This window comes from Tachysurus fulvidraco, chromosome 2 (genome assembly GCF_022655615.1).
Source record: "Tachysurus fulvidraco isolate hzauxx_2018 chromosome 2, HZAU_PFXX_2.0, whole genome shotgun sequence".
Classification (NCBI taxonomy): domain Eukaryota; kingdom Metazoa; phylum Chordata; class Actinopteri; order Siluriformes; family Bagridae; genus Tachysurus; species Tachysurus fulvidraco.
Window position 1 is genome coordinate 27,986,424 of NC_062519.1, and position 19,402 is coordinate 28,005,825.

At 38.6% G+C, this 19,402-nt stretch overlaps 1 protein-coding gene and 1 non-coding gene across 3 annotated transcripts in view; both read left to right on the forward strand.

Moving 5' to 3' along the window:
• The window catches only part of tle2b (TLE family member 2, transcriptional corepressor b), a 63,877-nt gene that overhangs the window by 17,439 nt on the left and 27,036 nt on the right, over positions 1-19,402 (forward strand). For both annotated transcript variants that reach the window (XM_027169668.2, XM_027169669.2), the window contains exon 5: positions 13,113-13,157. In XM_027169668.2, coding sequence (XP_027025469.1) covers positions 13,113-13,157 — 45 coding nt within the window. The remainder of the gene's footprint in view (positions 1-13,112; positions 13,158-19,402) is intronic.
• trnak-cuu lies at positions 7,748-7,820 on the forward strand. Its single transcript has one exon. It is a non-coding gene; the product is annotated as a tRNA-Lys (tRNA).

Genomic DNA, 19,402 nt, shown 5'->3' on the forward strand with positions numbered 1-19,402 from the left:
CTTAAATCCTAAGACTATGTTTGGATACTATCCTTTTTCCTTACTTGACTATTTACATTTAAATTTTGAGACAAAAGAAATCATTCCAGAATTGTTAGCTTAAAAAAGACAGGAAAACAAGCATTTCCACCATTTCAGGTTTAAGCAAAGTATGGGAGTGCATAATAATATTACCAGCTGTGCAATCAGGAAATGTGGCAATTGTGAAGACTCTGGATGCTGGATGCTGGATTTTTAAGTGATTCTGCAGTGATGTGCAGTAAACAATAAAAAAAATCTAAACAGTAGATTTCATTATAATCGTTTTACAAATGACTTGTCTGCAGGCCACATACTTGACACTTTCCCTGTTCTGCTCTCAAAACATCTCAAAAGTGTCTCAGAGCAAAACTGAGCATGAGCGAGAGGGGAAAATTTTTTTAAAAAGTGTATTTCAACCCATTTTAATCATCTTCATCATCATCATTATCAAGGGGGACATTGTGGATTAGTGGTTAGCACGTTCGCCTCACACCTCCAGGGTTGGGGGTTCGATTCCCGCCTCTGCCTCATGTGTGTATGTAGTTTGCATGTTCTCCCCGTGCCTCAGTGGTTTCAATTCAATTCAAGTTTATTTGTATAGCGCTTTTTACAATAGACATTGTCTCAAAGCAGCTTTACAGAACATAAACACAGAGCAGAAGGTAAACATAATTAATGATAAAGGAATTAACGAATAATAAAAGAAATAAGAATTAACAGAATAAAAATTCTAGATTATTATTAGATGTATATAGTACACAGTGTGTATGTATTTATTCCCCTATGAGCAAGTCTGAGGTGACTCAGGCAGCAGTGGCAAGGAAAAACTCCCTTAAATTGGTAAAGGAAGAAACCTTGAGAGGAACCGGACTCAAGGGGGTACCCATCCTCATATGGGTGACACTGGGGTGTGATTGTAATATACAGTCAGTTAAATGTTGTATTGGTGTAAGGTTCAAGGACTTCTGATCTCCTGAGTACCACAGAGTCTAACTGGAGATGTCTCAGGATTCTTAGAGTCGGCCTCGGCTCAGTGGACGTCCAAAGGCTTCGTCCCACAGAGGACGTTGGGAGCTGGTACAGTGTCTGGATGCCTCGGGATGGGTACAAAGAGAGAAGCAGTGGAAAGGGATTAACATATCTGCTGTTCATAAAAATGTGCTGGTCTGATGTACTGGTGCATGATATTATGGGATGTATTATGTGTACGCCTGACTAAAGAGATGAGTTTTTAATCTACATTTAAACTGGGAAAGTGTGTCTGCGCCCTGAACACTATCAGGAAGACTATTCCAAAGTTTGGGAGCTAAATAAGAAAACGCTCTACCACCTTTAGTAGACTTAGATATTCTGGGAACTACCAATAGTCCTGAGTTTTGTGATCTCAGAGAGCGTGAAGGATTGTAACGTGTTAGAAGACTAGTTAGATACATGGGAGCTAAACCATTAAGAGCCTTGTACGTAAGTAGCAGCAGTTTGTAGTCAATTCTATACTTAACAGGTAGCCAGTGTAGAGATGATAAAATTGGGGTTATATGGTCATACTTTCTTGTCCTAGTGAGAACTCTGGCAGCTGCATTTTGGACTAACTGTAACCTATTTATTAAAGATGCAGGACAACCACCTAGTAATGCATTACAATAGTCCAGTCTAGAGGTCATGAACGCATGAACTAGCTTCTCAGCATCAGATACAGTCAGGATGTTTCTCAGCTTGGCCATGTTTCTAAGGTGGAAGAAGGCTGTTTTGGTAGTATGAGCGATATGATTTTTAAAAGACAAGTTACTGTCTAATATAACACCGAGGTCTTTCACTGTCGAGCTACTAGTAACAGTACATCCCTCTAAATGGGAGTTAAGTTGTGAGAGTTTCTGTGCACTGGTTTTTGGACCTATGAGTAGTATTTCTGTCTTATCGGAGTTTAACAATAGAAAGTTGCAGCTCATCCAGTCTTTTATCTCTCTAAGGCACTGAGTTAATTTGGACACTGTGGCTATTTCATCTGGTTTTGATGAGATATATAACTGTGTGTCATCAGCATAACAATGGAAACTAATCCCATGTCTTCTAATAATGTTCCCTAATGGAAGCATGTATATAGAGAAAAGCAGATGTCCTAGAACTGATCCTTGAGGGACCCCATAATTAACTGGTAGTAAACTGGAGGATTCACCATTTAATTCTACAAAATGGTATCGGTCAGACAGGTAGGATCTAAACCAGCTTAAAGCCTGACCATGAATACCTGTGTAATATTGTAAGCGATCTAGAAGAATGTTGTGATCTATAGTGTCGAATGCAGCACTAAGGTCAAGTAGAACTAATAGTGACATACAGTCTTGGTCCGAAGCTAAGAACAAGTCGTTTGTAACTTTAACAAGTGCAGTTTCTGTGCTATGATGGGGCCTGAAACCTGACTGAAACTCTTCAAGGATGTTGCTCTCCTGTAAGAAGGAGCTCAGTTGAACAGACACAACCTTTTCAAGTATTTTAGACATAAACGGAAGGTGTGAGATAGGTCTGTAATTTGATAGTTCATTAGGGTCTAAGTTAGGTTTTTGATGAGTGGCCTAATAACTGCCAACTTAAAAGACTTCGGGACGTAACCTAAAGATAACGAGGAGTTAATGATATTAAGAAGAGGCTCACCAGCTTTATGTAACACTTCTTTCAGTAGTTTAGTTGGGATGGGGTCTAGTGAACATGTTGTTGATTTAGCTGTAGTAATAAGTTTATCTAACTCTTCCTGTCCTGTACTTGTAAAGCTGTGTAAAGCCTTAGGTGAGATTGTGTCACTGGTTGCTCTCATATGTTGAGCGTCACCTATTTTATTCCTGATACTTTCGATTTTATCAGTGAAGAATCTCATAAAGTCCTCACTACTGAAATGTGATGGAATAGTGTGTTCAGATTTCTGATTTTTTTGTTAAACTAGCCACTGTGCTAAATAAAAACCTGGGATTGTTCTGGTTATTTTCTATGAGTTTGCTCAGGTGCTCAGCCCTAGCAGCTTTTAGAGCCTGTCTGTAGCTGGACATACTGTCCTTATACGCAATTCTAAACACCTCTAATTTAGTTTTTCTCCATTTCCGTTCGAGGTTACGGGTCTCCCTCTTGAGGGTGTGAGTATGACTATTATACCATGGTGCAAGTGTTTTATCTCTAACCTTCTGTAATCTGACTGGGGAAACAGTGTCTAATGTGCTAGTGAATATAGCGTCTATGCTGTTAGTCATTGCATCTAGGTCGTTTGAGTTTGAGGGTACAGTAAGAAGTCCAGACAGATCAGGCAGGTTATTTGTGAATCTGTCTTTGGTGGTCGGAATAATGGTTCTACCAAGTCGATAACGTGGTGAGACACAGTTAGTCTGTTCTATAGGTAGTGTGTACATTATGATGTAATGGTCTGTGATGTCATCACTTTGAGGTATGATATCTATATCAGTGACTTCTATTCTGTGTGATATTATTAAATCTAGTGTGTGGTTACGTCGATGAGTTGCACTAGTGATGTTTTGTTTGAGCCCAAGTGAGTTTAGTAAGTCCATAGATGTGAGTCCTAAAGCGTCGTTTGTGTCGTCAACATGAATGTTAAAGTCTCCTACAATTAATGCTTTGTCAAAGTTAACCAATAGGCCTGAGAGAAAATCTGTGAATTCTCTAAGAAAAACTGTGTAGGGCCCTGGGGGTCTGTACACGGTCGCTAGAGCAAGAGACATCAGGGATTTCTTCGTGTGCATGTGCGATAGTGTAACATTAAGGACGAGCACTTCAAAAGAACTAAATCTATGCTGTGTTCTCTGGGTAACAGTGAGGTAATCACTAAGGATAGTGGCGACACCACCTCCACGACCAGTCAGACGAGGCTCGTGCTTATAGATATATCCTGATGGTGTAGACTCATTTAGACTGATGTATTCATTTGGTTTAATCCACGTTTCGGTGAGGCAGAGTGCAGTAAGGCTATTATCTAAGATCATTTCATTTACAATAAGTGCTTTGGGTGCAAGAGATCTAATGTTCAGAAGTCCAAACCTTAAGAACTGTTTTTGTTTGTTTCTTTGGCATTTTTCTGGTCTAATTACAGTAAGATTATTTCAAGAACTTTTCGTGTATTTACTTTTACCCGTGACCCGAGAAGTTCAGATAAGCGGTAGAAATTCAGATAAGCGGTAGAAATTGAGTGAGTGAGGATCATCATTAGCAATATTTGGAAAGTGTAATATTTGCCACTTCAGTGTAGGCATATTGGGTAAAGATTTCTATTTTTTGCACATTTTTACATGGCATGTCTAATAAATGTTTAGTTTAATTGTTGCTTCATTAATACATTAATAGATTTTATTACACATGAACAAACTTTGTTCCTTTACCATGACAGAAAGTGATGCCACTGCTTGAGACCAGTCGAGAGTATTTAGGATGTAAGGAAGGCTGCAGGACCAGAGCGTGACAGTTAATATTACAGTCCAGAAGACTTGAGCACATCAGTCCAAATTCATTCATCTTCATGAATCATCTCCTGTTTTATTGGGGAGAAGAGTATCTTTGCTCTTTTGGTATATTTTTAAATAATAACTCGTGTTCATGTTTAGAGTAAATCCAAGCTCTATAGTAAAAAGTTTAAAAGGAGCTCTCAAATTCAATTAACCTTCCTTGTCTGAATTAGTAAAAAGGTTCTCATTCCCCATGTCCTCTCCTCAAAACCCAGTGTGTGTGTGTTTCTCCAGCAGTGTGTCTGAAGCAACAATTTCATTCATTTTCTACCACTTATCCGAACTACCTCGGGTCACAGGGAGCCTGTGCCTATCTCAGGCGTCATCAGGCATCAAGGCAGGATACACCCTGGACGGAGTGCCAACACACATCGCAGGGCACACACACACACACTCTCATTCACACACTACAGACAATTTTCCAGAGATGCCAATCAACCTATATTGCATGTCTTTGGACCGGAGGAGGAAACCGGAGTACCCGGAGGCATGGGGAGAACATGTAAACTCCACACACACAAGGCAGAGGCAGGAATCGAACCCCCAACCCTGGAGGTTTGAGGCGAACGTGCTAACCACTAAGTCACCGTGCCCCCTAAGCAACAATTTGATATATGAAATATATCACTCACCATGCAATCAATATAACCCTGTTCATTTGTGTTTCTTTTACAGCCATTAGATGTAAAAATGCCACCGTTCTGTTGGTCAGAATGACATCATGATAAACGTTTAATGTTAATGTCAGCATCATGTAAAGAGCAGATAACAAGGCTCAGATGAAAGCTCTTTTTCAGAATAAAAAAATAGCATTTTCCAGCAATTCCTCATTAATCAAGTCCACGGAGGACTCAAGATTAATTATTACACAGTCAAGTAGACGTATGAATCAAAATAGAGAATTAAAAAACCCATATCCTAAATTTAATTTTTTAAGCCAGTGTGCAAGTTTGAATTACTAAGTATTTACACACTTAAACAATTTATATTAGTAATAGTACTAAACACAATCAGACTCCAAACAGAATACAAACAGGAATTGTTGAAAAAGCTTTATACAGTTTAAATGTTGTCGGCTCACATTCATTGTAGCTCTGAGTGTTATGATGATATTCTGATAAATTGTTAATTTATAAAATATCATAGTATGCTTTTCCAACATATTGTGGATATGATGTCTTAGTAGTATTAATGTTTAAAATTGTAATTTTTGCAATTATTTATTTTATTTTTTTACACTTTTTTGCCTGCCTCCTTTTAATTTAACATTATATAGATATTTAAACTTTTTTTTTACCTAGTACTTTAATGCTGGGACTGAGCAAAGCTGTATATGCCCCAGCGGTAGCCAAATACACACACATACGTTGAGTACCGAATATTTAGCATTTCATCCGGACATATTGCAGCAGTACATTCGGACAACAGGCAGCTGCCTAGTTCAACCGGAGGACACTTAACACACTCATTAGACTGTAGTCCCCATTAGACTGCATGTATGCACACACACACACACACACACACACACACACACACACACACACACACACACACACACATATTCATGCACAAACTGCTGCATCGGCATGGGGGCAGGCTAAGACGTGCTGAACCAAGCTACATCCACCGCATGCCGTGTGCAATCTGCTCCCAACACACACTCACACACACATATACACGCAAAATAACGAGAATGCAATAACATGCAAGGTGGGTTATGTAACTTTAGAGAGGTAGTGGGTGATAATTATGAGCCCAATAAATCCCACAGTGCCACATCCTGCCACCCTAATTTTACGAGGTTACAGACTTTTAACCATCATATTTAGTTCACAAATCTGGACGTCTCATTTATATCAATCTTCCCAATGTATCGTATATTCATATCCTTTATGATCCTTCACATGGGTCAGTACAGGGATGAATACTAGTAAAAAGTTGCAGGAATGTGATTGAAAAGTGATTTAAAGAAAAATTTTGTAGACAAGCTGAAGTTTTATTTTACCCCCATCGATTTGTCTTTTAAATGTTTATGAATTTGATATTTAAAGGCAGTGAGAGATCAGTTAGGAAATGGAAAATATTTGACCAGCATATGTAGTGAAGCGGTAAAAGATGGTATTCAGGAATTTGTGTCCTGTATTAGTCAAATATTTCACTTTCTACATTTCTCAATTCCTCAAAACATTCACATATCTATTCACATAATCTATAAAAAGGGCAATTGGTTTTTAAAAAATGAACTCAAGTTTGAAAGAATTGCAGACATATTGCAATATTGTCCTATTTCTACATGAATTTATGAACATCAGTAAAATGCCTATTTCCTTATAAAATACATCAATGCACAGCTCATTCCATTTGTGTTCATGTCCACATTTAGGCAAGGAAACTGACGTTAAAAAAAGGGCAAATATAAAGCCTGCCAATAAATACTTCAATTTTAGATAAACATGAAACACTAGTCTATAAACTTTTTAAAAGTTTTAATAGTTTTTTTTTGTGTGTAGCTAAACTTTATCAGTAAACATGATCAGTATCAGTAGACTGTTAGCCAACAGTCAGTAAGTTTGATCATTTCCAGGCTTTTATATCAATATAAAAGTTTAAAATGTAAAAAAATGTCAGCTAGACAATATGAAATAGGAAATAATCCATAGCCTGTGGTAATGTAAGACATTCAGCACTACTAATATAATTAATCTCACATTTCTAATTCCTTAATACTTCAAATTAAAGCTTTGGAATTTCTGGAATTTCAGACTTCTGCAGTCCATGTGACATTCCTTCTAGGAATATTAGGTCTCCTCAAACTCGAGTTTAACACATTAAATGTCATCACATCATATAATATAATATCATATAATATATTCTGCACAAACACAGCAGAAATATCATAAGACTGTCATATGATAAACTACGTCCTGTACTAACAGGAAGGGAATTATTGTAGTGATGTAATGAAGTAAAATGAATTGTTAAAAAAAAAGCTAATATACTACTGTATAAACGCACAACCGTTCACAATGCTAGGCTAACGAAAATAGCACAGTGAGGACTTTTAACAGCAGGTGTTTTTAATTCCACGTAGTATTGTTGGATTAAAAGACTTTTCCATACAAAAAAAATCTTTATTCTGTTCTGTTTTGCATTATTAAGTTAAACATTTAAACATACAAACGAGTATTCGAAGATTGTATTGTAAACGATGACGCCTGTGCTGCGTCACAGCCCGGCTAGCTCAGTCGGTAGAGCATGAGACTCTTAATCTCAGGGTCGTGGGTTCGAGCCCCACGTTGGGCGATTGTTTTTTTCTATATATATATATATATTTTTTTTGCTTCCGTCTCCAGCGCTCTCTCTAGGGCTTAAACAAACCTCATGTAGTACATACATAGACATGATTAACTAATTTTCTGGATGGCTGTTTTTTTTACTTTCTGTCTCTGTGAAATATACTACACACTGAACCGGCCTCCTACAAACATTAATAGGGTGCATTATGAGATTTAAGATGAATCTAGTGTTTATTATTCTGAAACTAGCACACTGCCGCCCACACTCAAGCTCCTGAATAACTAACTGACAATGAGTTTAAGTGTTGATTAATTCAAAAGGACATTACTTCAGGTGTCAAAAATGCTGCCTTTACTTCTGTTTTGAATTACAAATGAGAAGAGATTTTCGGCAGAATGCTAGTCAAATGTGAATGGCCGGGAATGGTGAATGCCTAATATTTAATATAAAATAGGATCAGTGTCATGAAAACATTTTTGATACTTTACACTGCATTTCTGCTGAGATATTACTGTTACTGTACCACTGAATTCAGACATAGTGATGCATGACTGCGGTATGAAGAGTCGAGCCCAGTCAAGAAGCTTTTATTGTCATTTCAACCATATATAGCTGTTGCAGTACACAGTGAAATGAGACAACGTTTCTCCAGGACTCTGGTGCTACATAAAAGAAAGACAGAGCAATAAGGACTTAGTAAGTAGTCCTAGATACATAAAGTGCTTCTGTGCAACATGGTGCAAACAGTGCAGGACAAGACAAAAAGACAGTGCAGGACAAAAGACAGAGCAAACAAAAAAATTACAAGACAATACATGTGTTTATGTGGATTTGCTGGTCGATCCTTAGGCAGGGTGGCAGAGGGGTTTTGCTTCAGGTGGGTCTGACTGTGGGCTTTAGGCCTGCTCAAGGCTGCTGAACAGGGCCGAGCCATTAAGCAGTGTGTATAAGACTTCACATTTTATTACCAGTAATATAGGGTCCACAGTGCTCTGTGCTTTTACTGTATTATAAGCTTTCAGACCTGCAGCCTGCAGTGTGAAATGTGTGTAGAGACATATGAGAGAGAGACAGAGAGAGAGAGAGAGAGAGAGAGAGAGAGACAGAGAGAGAGAGAGACAGACAGACAGAGAGACACAGACAGAGAGAGAGAGAAAGAGACAGAGAGAGACACAGACAGAGAGAGAGAGAGAGAGAGAGAGAGAGAGAGAGAGAGAGAGAGAGAGAGAGAGAGAGAGAGAGAGAAATTGGCTGTAGAAGTTCAGAACATTGCCTTGTGGTCATTTTATCAGTCTTTGTAAATTTGTGTGAAAATTTGTGTGAACTGTATGTGGCTGATATACTTTGTATTAATATGTGTATCTTGTTAAATGTCAGTATCAGGTCAAAGACCAAACATGTAGCTTACAGCTGATTTTTATTCATTTAGACAGCTGTAAAATAAAGTAGAAGTAAAGCTCACAGAGAATTGAACATGACAAAATGGTAAAAGAGCGCCTCCTATGGGTGGATTATACTAAATCTTCCAGTAATGCACCTCAGCCACTGCAGAGCTTCAGCTGCGATATACATACATACTATACACTCTTCCTCCTGCATGAAGCTCCATTTCTTTGGTCCTCATCGGATGGCTAGTCTAGTTTATCTTCATGCTCATACATTTTGTGCATGGAGTCAAAATAAATATGTGATTTTAACTTGACAGTGTAAGTAGTAAACCTACATATAAAATCTTAGTAACTCATTAAATGGTTTTTCAAGGTGCACAGACCAGGCTCTGGACAAAAGTTGCAACATTTTGTTTTGTGCAATGTTGTTTAGAAATATTAATATATGAGTTTTCTTTTGTGTTTCTTACTCTGTCATTCTACCTCTTTGTCCTTTCAGTCTCAGTGAAAGTAAATCTCATATTGTGTAACGAAAAGAAAAATACACGCGCACACACACACACACACACACACACACACACACACACACACACACACACACACACACACACACACACACACACACACACACACACACATTATACACAAATTCATGGTCAGCTTTAAGATTTTCTAGTGTGTGCATTGTGGTTGTACTTTTGAAAATAATGTTCCTGTTATTTCTGTATAAACTGTTAATGGAATGCAGAATACTTCTAGCTTTGGGAATACTACAAGCAATTATAGTTATACCAATAAAACTACTTTGGATTAAATCCAGAGGAGGGAGATCCTCTGGATACATTAAATATAATCTTTCTAGTTGTCCTGAAAGGTGTTTATTTTTCAGTGATTTTGAGCACAATGCAAATTATGCTCTTTTGTTTGCATCTTGTGTTTTATATGTAAGTACAGCATGCCTCTCATGAAAAAGACAGGTCGCTAAGGTAGAAATTTTCAGGGGCAAAAAAAGAGAGGGCGTGAGAGAGAATGGCAGGGGTATAAGCCTGAGATGATGTGAGAGAAATGGAGTTTATTTAATGATAGCGCAGAAGAGATGGAGAGAAAAGTGAGGAGGGATCAGAGGAGCTGGGCAGGAGAGACAGATAAGGAGACAGAGTGAGAAATGATCAAGTGAGCGAAATGGAAGAAAAAGAGCAGGGCTGAATTGAATAGCACATGAAGAGACTGGAGGGAGAGAGGAAGGGAGGGAACCAGTGTGGTGAGCGAGGGAGTGAGTGTGAGGGAGAGTGAGGGAGCAAGTGAGTGTGGGTGTGACAGAAAGGAAGAAAAGGAAAGACAGAAAGAGAGAGGGAGAGCAGTTGAGTCAGATTTCATCTCCATCACTCACACTGTGCTGCTTGTCTGCCTGCTGAGACTGAGTGTGTCACCAAGACCAATTCATCACACACAAATGCAGAAACACGCACACACCACACACACACACACACACACACACACACACACACACACACACACACACACACACACACACACACACACACACACAAGCTCTTAATCTCTCTTTATCACTTTCTGTCTGTCTCACTCTCGTTCTGCTTCTCACTTTTTTTTACTTCCTGTACTGTCTTTTTCTGACTCTATCATGTTCTCTCTCTCTCTCTCTCTCTCGCTCACACATACACACACACACACACACACACACACACACACACACACACACACACACACACACACACACACACACACACACACACACGCGCACACACACACACACACACACACACACACACCTCTGCATATGAAGTATATTTGCACACTTTAACTAGTTAGTGTCTAACAGAAGATGTTTTTCTATTTCTCTGTATTGTTATTTTTTAATCTCAATTTTATCAGGGATGTCATCCGTGGGGCATCCGCTTGCCTTGGTGTGTATATTTATTGCTTCATGGTTTAGCTAGCGACTCAGGCCTAAAGGATCTGACAAGAAAACAAAATACACAGAGAGCACAGACTGGGTAATAAAAATACACCCACTGAGGCGACCAGAAGTGATAGATTTTCTCCCAGTGCCGTATTTTAGCTAGAGTTTAGCCCTCGTTAGTGGATCTGCACATTTTTGACATAAATAAACTGGAACAAACAAAGCAGTACGCTCATGTGTCATTCCAGTGGATAATTTATATTTACTTTATACAGTCTCATTTTCAAATGTGTACAGTGCTTCTGTACTTGCGGAGAAACCTATGGCTACGTTTATACAGAGTTGTGAAATTTTGCCTAAATGACACAGTATCGTACTTATCATCATGCATACAAATCTGTGCACATTATGTGATTTAGGATGTAGCCATGAAAGAGCGCAACACAGCCCATGTTAAATTCTTCCACATGTAGCCTGCAATAGCAATATTTTGATTATCTTTAACACATAGTTAAAGACACTTCTCAGTACGGTGGGATCTCTAAAATCTTGGTTTCTGAGAATCAAGAATAGTTTTTTCACTAGATTCATTGCTGCATGTTACCTAACTAGATGCTAGCTAGCTAATTAAATTGTTAGCATTAACAATTAGTTGGCAACTGGAAAATACAGAAGAGATTTGCATTCAAGTGACAAAGCAACAACAGCAAACAACTCGACACGAAGCCTGTCAGTAATCCCCTTCCCCATCGCAGAGTGCTGAAAAACTCAGTACTTGTGTGTACTTGTGTGTGTGTTTTGTTAACATTGCCATGTAAGTTTTGGTTCATGTCGTGTCAGCCCCTGTATTGTCACCGGCTGTTGAACTCGTGAATCATGATTAGTCTCACCTGTTTTAAGCTTGCTTGTTGAATTGTGTATGCATTTAAATGCTTGTGTTTTTCTGTTTAATATGAAGTATACGTTCAGGGTATTTATACTTGTCTTTACATCAGACCTTTTTTCTACTGTGGTGTTTCTTTCTCCGGTTGTTTACTATTTGATTTGCTCATATATTGTCCATGTTTACACATCGCCTGATCTTTGCCTCTCGATTTTGATTTGTTTGTTTGCATTTTGCCTCAATAAACACTCTCTACACTTACATCATTTACCGTCTGCATTTTCCTGACAGATTTCAGTAACAGTTATGGGCAAGCAATATTACTTGTAAAAAACTTGTAAATCAAACAACCAGTTTTTACACTGATTTGTGCATTATTTATTTAGTTTTTAACTTTTAACTTTAGCTTTTGAAGCTATATATAGCTACTACACTAACTATATAACACCCACAAGACTAGACGAGTGACATGGAACTTGTCACCTCAGTGTGAATGGAGGACAATGGCAAAAAACAAAAACAATTTGATTCACTGCACTGGTAAAACACAGCTATGGATTGAAGTATTTGAATGAGATGCTCTGACTGGTTGTGGTGTGCCCTGCCAAAGCCAGAAGACTTAACACTGTGAAATTGTCATTTTACACATAACGAAAATCGATCTCAATGCAAAGTGACAGATTGAGCATGTCATTGGCAGGGTAACAAGCTGTTTTGTTTTGTTGTTTTTTTTAATCCAAATTTAAACAGCAGCTTAATGACAGAATGAACCTTTCCACACTGAGCCACTGAAGCATGGAACCAAACCAGAATCAGAGAGTGTAGATTTCATCCTGCTGCCTGGAAGGCAGGGTGGGGTGGTTAAAAATGCCCTTATTACAGATAAATGATCTAATAACAGGCTTTTAAAGTCTCAGCCTTCTCTTTCTCCCTCTCCCTTATGTCTCTCCATCTTTGACTCTCCCTGTCACTATCTCTATCTATAGATTGTCATTTGTCCATGTCAAGTTGGAGAGGCTTTAATTTGATTGATGATGTATTCATTAGTCATGTTCATTAGATGAATTGTTGAGTAAAGACCCTGTGTTTCTCTGTGTTTGCAGTACTATGAGATGTCCTACGGACTTAACATAGAGATGCACAAACAGGTAAGTGTGTGTGCATGTGTGTGCATGTTTGTGTGTGTCTGAGAGAGAGAGAGAGAGAGAGAGTAGAATCTGGAGCTAGGAATACACACACTCACACATTTTTACTATCCTTGTGAGGACCTTCCATTGACAAGATTATTAGTGCAGTTAATCTAAGAAATCTAAGAAAAGCTTTTAAATGAAAGCTACTCCTTTTGTTTAAAAATATAAAAACAAATATTGATCATAATCATGTGATTGCTGTGGATGGAGCCGCACAGAGACTGTCATGCCCTGAACCATTGTTGCGTCAGTCAACTGCATGGTATGGTCTTTATCAGCAATCATATGAAGATATTAGTGTTGGGTCTGGGCTGAACTCAGAGTTTGCACTGACCCATTAGTTCCTCAGGAGCTCTCGGTTGCATTATTATAAACTGTTGTAGAAATGAAATTGTTTACATTTACATTATTTACTGTCCAGTGTCCCCCAAATGAGGATGGGTTCCCTTCTGAGTCTGGTTCCTCTCAAGGTTTCTTCCTCATATCATCTCAGGGAGTTTTTCCTTGCCACCGTCACCTCCAGCTTAAAATTTTACATTCATATTTTTCATAAAAATTTAAACTTGTTTAAATGTATGTATTCATTTATTTATTTTTATTCTTAGTTTTATTCTTCTTCTTACACACAGACACACACACACACACACACACACACACACACACACACACACACACACACACACACACACACACACACACACACACACAAGCTGCTTTGAGACAATGTGAATTGTTACAAGCGCTATAGAAATAAATTGAATTGAATTGAATTGAAAAACATTTCTCCTTGTGGGGATAGGAAGAATGTGCACACACACACACACAAACACACACACACACACACACACACACACACACACACACACACACACACACACACACACACACACACACACACACACACATTTCCTGCTCCCTGCTCCCTCATTTTTTCCTGCTTTCCAGCTCATTGACATTGGCGGATGTGCCGGATGTTGGGTTCTATCTCATTCTTCAACTGATTGATGCTTTACTATGGGAGTCTTGAGGTTTGTGATGAAATGACGTGTGTGTTTAGCGATGGTGAAGCAGAGCTGCTTGGCAGCGTGGGATAACATGGATCAGTGTGGTGAGGATGGATCCAAGCACAGAGCAGCACTTCATGCTGAATTTAGGTCAAGATGATGTAGATTTAAATCCGGATGAGAAACATATATGAGAAATGACGAGAGGACCAGCTTACTCCATACAGACCCTGGAGATTAAGTTGATCCTGGGACTAATGACTTTAGTTAATTTTTTCTCTTCTTGTTCTTTGTAAAGGCTGCATAAGTGCAGGAAGCATTTGTCACATTGTAGTAAATTATCACAATGAAATCATAGCTTTTGATTAGCTTTTGCATTGTTGCTATTAACCTATTTGTAGCTGATTTTTGCTGGATTTTTATGCACATCATTTTGATCAGAAATTTCTGGTACTGTTGATTGTTATCATTGTAGATTTAAAATGCCACATTCTGTGTTTTAAGTCACCTCACCTTAACTCAAGACGAAAGAATTCTTTAACAATGTGTGATTTTTGTCCGACAGTAAAGTTGAGTCATTTTATTGTGTAGTGAGTTGTGCATGTGATTTAGCAAGTCTAGTGATAAATAAGCTAACACGATAAATAAGCTAACACAATAAACAAGTTGTCGAAATCTAAATTCCATTTAATCCATTGTCTATAGAATTTGTTATATGTCACATACTGTACTGAGGGGTTACCATGGCAACTGTGAACACCTGCATCCCCATGATAACTGCTGATTGGATTAACATAGTCTATTTACGTTATTTGGCAGAGCAACATACAGATGTGAAAGGGCATTGTGTTTTACATTTAAACAGCTGAGCAGTTAAGGGTTAAGGACTTTGTTCAAGGACTCATCAGCTTAGAAATGGTGGGATTTGAACTCGTTACCTGTCAATCAGTAGTCCTTAATCAACGCCTTAATCACTGCTCTACCTCTGGTCCACCAAGTAAGTCAATGCCTACTGAGTCCCAACTGAGTCGAATGAACGAATTCAAATCAATGAAGCTTTACAGCACTAACAGCAACATGTCTCTTCCTTGACATCAGCTGGTCATTGTTGGATGGAAACAACCTCAGAACCCCCCAAACCTAACACACACACACACACACACACACACACACACACACACACACACACACACACAATACTGTAATCACTCCAGCTCTCTCTCTCTCTTTCTCTCTCTGTGTGTGTGTGTGTGTGTCTAGTGTGTGTGTCAGAAGAGATGAATAGAATGTGATGGAGAGTAAGAGAGAGACAGACGGAGAGTAAGAGGGTGAATTTCTCTGTGCTGTCTGCCAGCAGCTGCCTCTCCTCTCTGTTCTATCAGTCCAAAGTGTCACATGATGCAGAGCAGGCTGTGTGTGTGTGTGTGTGTGTGTGTGTGTGTGTGTGTATGTGTGTGCCTGTTTAAGCCTATGTTGGCATTTATTTTTTGTGTTTGTGTGTGTGTGTGTGTGTGTGTGTGTGTATGTGTGAGTGTGTGTGTATGGCTGTCTGTTTTGGCATCCACCACAGTTTGTGAGCATGCTCAGACGTGCTTCTCTCTCTCTCTCTCTCTCTCTCTCTCTCTCTCTCTCTCTCTCTCTCTCTCTCTCTCTCTCTCTCTCTCTCTCTCTCTCTCTCTCTCTCTCTCTCTCTCTCTCTCTGTAGCTAGTATCAAGGTGTATACTGTGGATGCCTTTCCCTGCTCTCTTCTCTCATTAGAGATGCAGGAGTGCGTGTGAGTGTGTGTGTGTGTGTGTGTGTGTGTGGCTGTGTGTTACAACAAATTGATTTGCCTTCTAAAAAGACTCTATTTCCTTTTCGCTCTCCTGATCCATTTCTCTGTTCTGTTATCATTTTCATTTTCCCTCTGTCTGCATTTCCTGCTTTATTCTCTCTTTTCTGTCTTTCCCTCTTCTTTTATTTTCCATCTCACCCTCGCTCTCCTGTCTATTTCTTCATTCTCTCTTTTCGTTCATTCCCTACATCTCACTTTTTCACTTTCTTCACCACTATATCTTCTCCACATTTCTCCCCTAGCCCCACTTTTCCCTTTTCTTCCCCTCTTTCTCTACTATCATCATTCCTTTTTCCATGATACCTTTTATTTTGTCTGGTTTATTTCAGACACAGAGAACATGTGAAGGAGTATATTAGGAATGAATAACTCATTAAGTAGCACGCTAACACAAAATTCAATGATTAAATGTGACAGTTTAGAAAAGAAAGAAAAGAGTTAGCAAAAAAAATGGTGCATCTTATTTCACATATCTATATTTCATATATCTTATTTTCTGTGCCACAAAAGTAGTTTATACTAAAGTGTCAACATTACAGTGTAGTTAGTTTTTCCAAATGTTAGGGATTTGTAGGGAAATGTAAGGAAACACCTTAGGGATAAATTGTAATGCTGACTGTGCAGCAGGCTTTATCTCTTAGCATCAGTATCTGACATCACTAAAGCTCTTGGATCTGAATGGGCAGAAATTCCCACAGCCACACTCCAAACTCTAGTGGAAAACCTTCTTTAAAGAGTGGGGCTGATGATATAGCAGCAAAGGAGGAGCTTGTGGACAGTGATGTTCAGCAAGCACATGTGGGTGTGATGCTTGGGTGTCCACAAAATTATGTGGCATGTGAATGTATAGTGTAGTTGCAAAAAAGTAGGAAAAATTGTTGACTCATGCTGTAAAAGCTGTAAAATATGATTAATGTAATACTAATTCAAAACTATACTTTTCAAAATAAACAGTTTATGATAGTTAGTAGATCTTTTTAAAAATAATTAACACTTTTAATGAATTGTTTAATCCAAAAAAAACCCCGAAAAAAAAACACGGATTGATTAAACATAATTGATTAAACATAAAATAATCATTAGTCACAGTCCTGCTTATAAATGATAATACTTCCATCTCATTTCCTCTACTTTTTCTATTATTGCTGTCCTTTATTCTTATTTTTTAATTTTTCTTATATTCTCTCTCTCTCTCTCTCTCTCTCTCTCTCTCTCTCTCTCTCTCTCTCTCTCTCTCTCTCTCTCTCTCTCTCTCTCTCTCTCTCTCTCTCTCTCTCTCTCTCTCTCTCTCTCTCTCTCTGCCACATGTTTGCAGTGTGTGTGTGTGTGTGTTTGACATGGAGATCATTTGAGAATAACGAGTCTGAGAGCAGGAGTGATGTCATTATTCTGGAACGTGATGGAAATGCTTGCGTGAACAAGCTAGAAATACAGTATGTGTGTGTGTGTGTGTGTGTGTGTGTGTGTGTGTGTGTGTGTGTGTGTGTGTGTGTGTGTGTGTGTTTCAGTGTGTGTGTGTGTTTTGTGCATGTGTGAAGCAGCTGTTTAACATAATCGGCCTGTTTGTTTCCTCCAAAGGGCCTGAGTAACTGCACCATGTGTGCACGTGTGTATTCACTGACTTACTGAAAGAGCTGACACTGGAGACTCCTTCCATAAATGTTAAACAAATGTCTACATTACAGAAATCTTCATATGTTTCGGTTTATACCTTTTCTTTTGTTAAACAAGACTTTTTGAGAATCCGTTATTACTAGGCTTCGGCTGTGTGGTGCGTCGGCCTTGCGAGCACCTGTATGTGAGCTGTTACCATAGAAACAATAACTTATTAATATAAATCTGACACAGCTGGAAAAAATCTACATATTCTGACTAATCAAACTGGAGAATTTTACTGCATTGTTGTATAATAACAAACATTTGAACTTAAATGTCATGGATTAAAAACATTTATTTACTCTACCATGAGCCTCCTGGGAAGCTACTGTATGTGCATGGTTCATATTTTTCATTTATTACTTATAGAATAAAGAGACATACAGGTTGAATATTAGATTTTTCTTTACAATTAACAGATCAGTTAACGATCAGATTTCTGCGCCATATTCAAGGTGTTTAAACTAATTATTGAGTAAGATATTTTTCACCAGTTTTCTTGGCGGTGCTGCTGATCACTCTGGAGTGACTGAACTGTACAGCATGGATAGTGATACATAGGTGTAGTTATGCAAAATAACAACCGAAACTAACAACATAAAAGAAATTCGGATGTACTGTAGGTTTACTTTTTTTTAACGATTGCTAACGTACATTGGCATACTGTCAGTGATACAGAAGTCTATATGAACCAAACTGTGAATCATTTTTTCAGACAAAAGGCATTCAATGACCACGTCTTCCAAACTCCATGAACTCTGTTTTCATTCCCACCCCACCACCTGCAAAACACTGCAGCACATTTTTCAAATGCTAACACACTGCATTCAAAACTGTGTGTTAAAAACACATTCATACCAGAACAATGGCAGATTTCATGTAATTCTGTAGCAACCTGAAATCTAAAGAAGGGTCTGTGTGTTACGAGCGACAGTGTGTGATTTCTGAGTGTGAATTGTCATACGGTTGAATGAGATTATTTTGAGACATGTAGAATTGTTTTGAGCAAGTTTTGGGGATGAGATTCATGTTGGTTAATCAGACTGTATGAAGAGTTTTGAAAAAGTGGGGTCAGTATTGTCCGATGCTCGTTCGTAAATAAAATTTAAAAAAAGGACGTCCGGAGACAACCTGAGAAAGAAACCTTAAGTGTATCGTTTGTGTGTGTGTGTGTGTGTGTGTGTGTTTAGATGTGTGTGTGAATGTCGGTGTCATCTGTGTGTGTGGATGTTTGGAGAGAACATGAAAGTTGTAATACTAAGGTTAGTGATATGCTTAAAAATAAACACACTGTTTAGCTTGGCCTCGGGACTTTACTTGCCTTCAAAAGGGATGTGTGTTTGTGTGTATGTGTGTGTGTGATTCTGTAAATTTCCATGTATTTGTGTGTATATGTGTTTACATCTTTGTCTCAGAGGACAATGTAATGTTTTCCATCCCAGTTTAATTATGAGTGTGTGTGCACATGTGTCTTTTATGACTCTGTTTGTATTTCACCCAGAAGACCTTCTTCACACGTGTGTGTGTGTGTGTGTGTGTGTGTGTGTGTGTGTGTGTGTGTCTGTGTGTCTGTGTGTCTGCACGTCTATGCTTTACTGCTCTCTTTTCCTTTCTTTCTCTGTTTTGTTTCCTCCTTTTCCCAAATGGAGGGGCCATCAATCAGAGTAAGAAAGATGGGGAGGGAGAGAGAGGGGAAGAGAGGCAGGAG